Source organism: Cervus elaphus, chromosome 5 (genome assembly GCF_910594005.1).
Source record: "Cervus elaphus chromosome 5, mCerEla1.1, whole genome shotgun sequence".
NCBI lineage: Eukaryota > Metazoa > Chordata > Mammalia > Artiodactyla > Cervidae > Cervus > Cervus elaphus.
The window spans coordinates 66448269-66454268 of NC_057819.1; the positions used below are offsets into that span (position 1 = coordinate 66448269).

Below are 6000 nucleotides of genomic sequence, written 5' to 3' on the forward strand. Positions count from 1 at the left end.
GACTTGGTATCCTCAACTAGTTCTTGTAAGTTTCCAAAGAAGGTAGGACTATGTGTAGTAAGTCTCTGTAAATGGTTACTCGAAAGAGTTTCAGTGTTTAAGGCCACACACTTGCTTATTTGAGAAAACGACATGTGAGGGCCACCTTCCTCCCCCAGCGTGCACATAATGATGTTCAAATACACACGATACTGCCATCGGTACACTGTTCAGAAGCAAAGCTGAGAATGGGTGGGTCCTCCCAAACCAATTTGGGTGCTCAGATACAGAGAGAGGGAAGTCAGAATTCCGTAGGAAAAATCAAGATCCAAATATCATGTGAAGCAGAAAAGATCTTAAGTGACCTTTCAGTTCAAGCCCCAGCAGAAGGGCTAGATTACAAGAGGGCACCCATTCTTCTCCCTGCAGAGCAGGAACCAGAGCCCATGTCCTCTGCTTTCTGAGCTTGAGTATAACTATCCACATCACACACAAAAAAATCCTTTCTGAACTTACTCACAGCTCCTCCATCCCTTCCCAGGTCTCCCCTTGATCCACAGGCCTGATGCGCTCACCTGCAGAAAGCAGTGCCCAACTGCGGTGTGTTCCGGGAGCGTGGCGTTGTACACCTGCTTCAGGAAAACGGGCTCGTTGTCGTTCACGTCGTCCACGGCGATGCTCACCAGGCAGGTGGCCGAGAGCGGGGGCTCTCCGAGGTCGTGGGCCACCACTCTCAGCTCTATGGCCTCCTGGGCCTCCCGGTCCAGGCTTTGGGCGGTGCTGATCACACCACTCTCAGGATCAATGCTGAAGGCCGGCCGGCACTCAGCGGGGGGCCTCGGAGCCTCCGGGTTGCAGAGAGCGGGGAGAGGGAGCAGCGCGTAGCGCAGCCTGGCATGGTCGGTGCCAGGCTCATCTGCGTCCGAGGCGCTGACGCGCAAGACCGCGGTGCCGGGAGCCGCGGCCTCGGACACCGAGGCCCAGTAATGCTCCTGGCTGAAGAGAGGCGGCTGATCATTGAGGTCAGCAACCCGGAGCAGCAGCGTCTCCTCGGTGCTCAGCGGCGGGGATCCCGCATCCGTGGCCACCAGTCGCAAATCATACAGGTCTCGGCTCTCCCTATCTAGGGGCCCCTCGACGCAAAGCAAAAATACCCCTGGGGAGCCTCCGGACCGCAGCACAAAGGCTCCCTCACCGCCCTCCAAGGTCAGCGAGACGCTCCCGACCCCGAGGCCTCCACTGAGCTCCCCGGCGGCCTCCTCGTCCTTCTCTGGGTCACCTTCCGCGTCTGACACGGAGACCCGAGCCACATAGTCGCCGACCCGAGCGCCCTCGAAGACGCGTGCAGCGCCTCCCTCGGTGAGGAAAAGAAGATGAATGGCGGGCCGGTTGTCATTCACGTCCAGCACCGCGATGGACACGCGCACGGTGGCGACCTCGGGCTCCGCGCCTCCGTCGCGGGCCTCCACCACCAGCTGGTGCCAGGCCTGCGCCTCGCGGTCCAGCGGCCTCTGCACCCGCACCACGCCACTCAGCTCCTCCACCACGAAGTAGGCCGCGTCGCCCAGCGTCCCGCCGCCACCCGCTGCCCCGGACGCCTGCCGGGAGCGGATGCTGTAGCGCACGTGGCCGTTGGGGCCCAGGTCACGGTCGGTGGCGCGCACGCGACAGACCTCGGTGCCCGGCCGAGCGTCCTCGCGCACCGCGGCGCGGTACTCGCTCTCCTCAAAGACCGGAGGATTGTCGTTCTCATCCAGCACGCGCAGTTCCACTCGCAGGCGGCCAGTGCGCCGCGGACGACCGCCGTCCCAAGCCTCGATCTGCAGCTCGTGTGCCGCCACCGCCTCTCGGTCCAAGCGCCGAAGCAGCACCACGTCCAGGGGCTCAAGGGACGACGAGGACGGCGGCGACGGTGGCGACCCCGGGGCCCCGTAGCGCAACTGGAAGAAAGGTCCTGCGGGGTCCTCAGGCAGGTTGGACGGTTGCACCAGGGTGTAGCCCTGTATGCTGAAAAGCCCAGCGTCCGGGTCTCGGGCGCCTGGCAGGCGGAAGGCGGTACCTGGTGGGCTGAGCTCCGAGACGTTGAGTTGCAGGGAGTCCAGAGGAAAGCGGGGCGAGTGATCGTTCACGTCGTTGACTCGGATCTCCACCTGCACCACCGCGCCCAGCAACGTGGCGGCCACGAAGCTGTAGTGGTCGCATCGCTCGCGGTCCAGGCGCCGCGCCGTGCGGATAATGCCTGTGTCCGGGTGCACTTGGAAGTCGTCCAGCAGCGGAGAGTCATCGGAATCCTCCGAAAGAAAGAAGCCGCCCCCCTCTTGCTGCTGCTGCGTGGCCGGCAGCCCCGCGCGGATGTCGCCGACCAGAGTGTCCGGAGGAAGGCCCTCGTCCACGGAAAGGCTGAGGTTGAACACCTGAGCAGACGAGCCCGAGGCCGCCCACAGCCACGCGTGCACGTAGAGCCGGAGCAGGAAGCGCTGCGCCCCGGCGCCGCCGCCCTGCCTCCCGCGGGGTGACCCTCTGCTTCCAGGGAGCAGGAGGCGCTTCCAGGCTGGACGACCTTCACCCATCCTCCGCCCTGAAGGGCTCATGTCTCCGCCAGCTCCTTGGGAAGGCTCCCGGGTAACTGCTAGCTTGTGGCGGAGTGGCAGAAAAATCCAGGAGCCTCTTCGGTGTCTGAGCCAAAGAAGAAAAGACTTTGTTTGGCAAACAAACCAACAGACGCAGGAGTTCCCGCGGTTACACCCGCAACTGGTGAAGACGTCCTCCGCCCGCAGCTCGCGCAGACAGGCCGGGGGAGCTCAAGCTGCTTCCGCCACTGTCAGCCACCTTTTGAGCCCCTGGATTTCTTTATACGAGTCTCATCTCATTTTCTCTCTCCTTTTATTCCTTTTACATCTGTTCCTTGTTGGGCTCTGCTGGTCGTTTCCCCCTGGTAAAGTCAGGTGCATTATTTCCTTTGCCAAAAAGGATGAAATTATTTAAAGCGCGCGCACCGGGGAAGCTGGGGGTCGGGCCGGGGAAAAGGGGAAGGTAAGGATGCGAGGGCGCGGGGCCGGAGCGGGAGGGAGGAAGGGAGAGGCGGATCCGACTGCGGCGCAGTCAGCGGCTCCGGGGCGGCCGCGCCCGCCGCGTCTCGGAGCGCCCGGGACCGCGCGCCTCCCCCCGATTCTCTGCGCGCCGTGACGCGGCCGCACACCCCGGCGAACTCCCACCTGCGAGGCGCAGCTGCAGCGGGGCACGTTCCTGGTCAGGCTGGGGGCGGAGGAGAGGAGAGCAAACGTGAGAAAAGCCTCAGATGGGGGCCGTGGGGCGGGTGGGGATCGCGCAGGCTGGGCTAGGCGTGAGAGTGGCTAGGGGTGGGGAAGGCGAGGGGGCAGCCCTCCTAGCTCCATCCCTGAGACTGGCTCTGCCGCGGGCCTGACGCTGGGGAGCTCCTGCCGAGCGGAGAGGGCGGGGGGTTATCATTACCCTGGAGAGCCAAACTTGTGTTCTCCATGTGGCGAGAAAGACTCGTCCCCAGCGGAAGGACAGATGGAGTCAAAGGCCGATGCACAGCTGGGGCCAGAATGACTGCAAAGGGGGAGAAGGCGGAACTTGGAAAAACCTTCGAGAAACCCCGAGAAATCTGTGACACACACGGTGCAAACCAAGCTTTATTACGCCGCGTGCCGCGCGACGGGTGAGCGACTCATCGCTCCCCTCTGCCACCGGCAATGACGACAATAGGTTCGGCTCGCGAACACTCTTTATGCATTCAGCGCCATCACAACACTTCCAAGATGGTTTACGACGCTGATTTATGGGCAGAAAGACGGGGCAGCCGAGGCCATCACCTTCCCAAGCTCCACCATCGCCGCTGAGCGGGGAAGTTTGCAGGCGGAGCAACTACTGATACCACTTTCAAAATAGCTTGTGTCTGAGCGGGAGATTATCAATGAATTGCTATAGTCGCGAGTTTCCCTTCAATTATCCGTAATAATAGGTAAAAATTGATAAATTGCCTCTCTTAAAAAATGCCCGTGGAAAGACTCTGCCCTCTTAAGGATGGCTTGCCATATTTAGCAAATGGTTTCTGCAATTTTACATTTAGACCAGAGGAAAGGCTTAATTTCCTGGATACTGTTGCTCTCCTTTGTTGTTTAGTCACTAAGTCCTGTCTGACTCTTGAGACCCGATGAACTGTAGCGCGCCAGGCTCCTCTATCCGTGGGATTTCCCAGGGAATAATCCTGGAGTGGGTCGCCTTTCCTTCTCCAGGAGATCTTCTGACCGAAGGACTGAACCCACATCTCCTGCACTGGTAGGTGGATTGTTTATCACTGAGCCATCAGGGAAGACATTTAAGGAGCACCAAGAGCCCTGAGTAGCAGTCCCTTACAGCAAGATGTCTTTTTAATATATATATAATTGCTAATCTACAGCCACCCATCATCCCTATGGCTGATAAAATAACAATAATTTATTTTATAGCAGACACTTCCCTATGTATGGAGACATTATTGAAACAAATTCACTGTCTCTTCACCAAAGTATATTTTCCACTGAGATTTGTTAGCAGTCTTCAGTCTCTGTTAACCTCAGCCTCTGAAATCTCACCCTCACTAGGCCCCCTGTCCCCTTGTAAGTGACCCTCAAGCAAGCATCCAGACTGATATTTTTAAAACTAACTCAAATCATGTCATGCACACCCCCAACCCCACCCTCCCCTCTTAGAACCTGTCAATATATTTCTATTATACTTGGATTTTAACTCAGACTCCCTTCAAACAGTGCAGGACTCTACCTAGCATGGTACTGTCCACCCTTCTGACCTCACAGCTGTATATCCAGCTCTACTGCCTTCTTTCTGACCTTAGTTCCTGTTGTAGACTGAACACTTGGGTCTCCCTCAAAATTCATGTGCCAAAATCCTGTCCCCTGCCCAGTGTGATGGCTTTAGGAGGGCAAGTTTTGAGGGTGATTAGATTACTTGAGGTCATGGGATTAGCACCTTTATGTGAATGAGGAGAGGACCTGAAGCTCTCTGTTCCTCACCTGCTGCTGCTGCTAAGTCGCTTCAGTAGTGTCCGACTCTGTGTGACCCCATAGATGGCAGCCCACCAGGCTCCCCCATCCCTGGGATTCTCCAGGCAAGAACACTGGAGTGGGTTGCCATTTCCTTCTCCAATGCATGAAAGTGAAAAGTCAAAGTGAACTCGCTCAGTCGTGCCTGACTTTTAGCGACCCCATGGACTGCAGCCTACCAGGCTTCTCCGTCCATGGGATTTTTCCAGGCAAGAGTACTGGAGTGGGGTGTGATTGCCTTCTCTGCTGCTCCTCACCATGTGATAGAAAAAGCCAGCGGCCCACAAACGGGAAGAGGCCCACCAGAAGTTGATCATGCTGGCACTCTGATCTCAGACATCCAACCCCCGGAGCTGTGAGAACAAGTGTCTGTTGTTTATAAGTGACTTCCACCCCCACCCCAGCATCAGTGACTCAGTGGACATGAATTTGAGTAAACTCCTTGTCCTTCACAGGGAAGGACAGGGAAGCCTGGCATGCTGCAGTCCATGGGGTCACAAAGAATTGGACACAATTGAGTGACCGAACAACAACAGTCTATGGCACTTTGTGACAGCAGCCCGAGCGGACTAAGACGGTTGTATATTTGAATTGTGAGACCCTGTCTGTGCCTGGGAGTTCTTTCTTCTGATTTGTGATGATCTAGCTGTTTCTCATTCAGGTCTCAATTCAAATACCAGCTGTCTGGAGACCTCCCTTGACCACCCTACCTCCCTCAAGTAGTTTCTCCACCTTAAACCCTGCATCCTTATATTAGATTTCATTCACAGTGTCTGTCAGCACCTGACATTAGTTTGTTTTATCCTTTTGTTCATTAGATTATTGTAATCTCAACCCTCTTCAGGCACTTTAAGTGCTGCTTTATCCCAGTACTTAGAAGAGTACTACCATAGTGTGGCTTTATTCACTAAATGTTGGATGGATGAATGAATGGATGGTTGTTGAACTGAAGAAT

The 6000-nt window shown here is 56.8% G+C and overlaps 1 protein-coding gene across 2 annotated transcripts in view; it reads right to left on the bottom strand.

Moving 5' to 3' along the window:
- Positions 1-4020, bottom strand: part of DCHS2 (dachsous cadherin-related 2) — a 331336-nt gene extending 327316 nt beyond the window's left edge. Inside the window, exons 1-2 of one of the 2 annotated variants that reach the window (XM_043902663.1) lie at positions 3195-4020; positions 555-2911 (exon numbers count right to left, since the gene is read on the bottom strand). In XM_043902663.1, the coding sequence (XP_043758598.1) occupies positions 555-2570 (2016 nt within the window). In that variant the 5' untranslated portion in view covers positions 2571-2911; positions 3195-4020. Of the gene's footprint in view, positions 1-554 lie in introns of both variants that reach the window. The other variant, XM_043902662.1, reaches the window with a different exon arrangement.
- Between the last annotated feature and the right edge of the window lie 1980 nt (positions 4021-6000).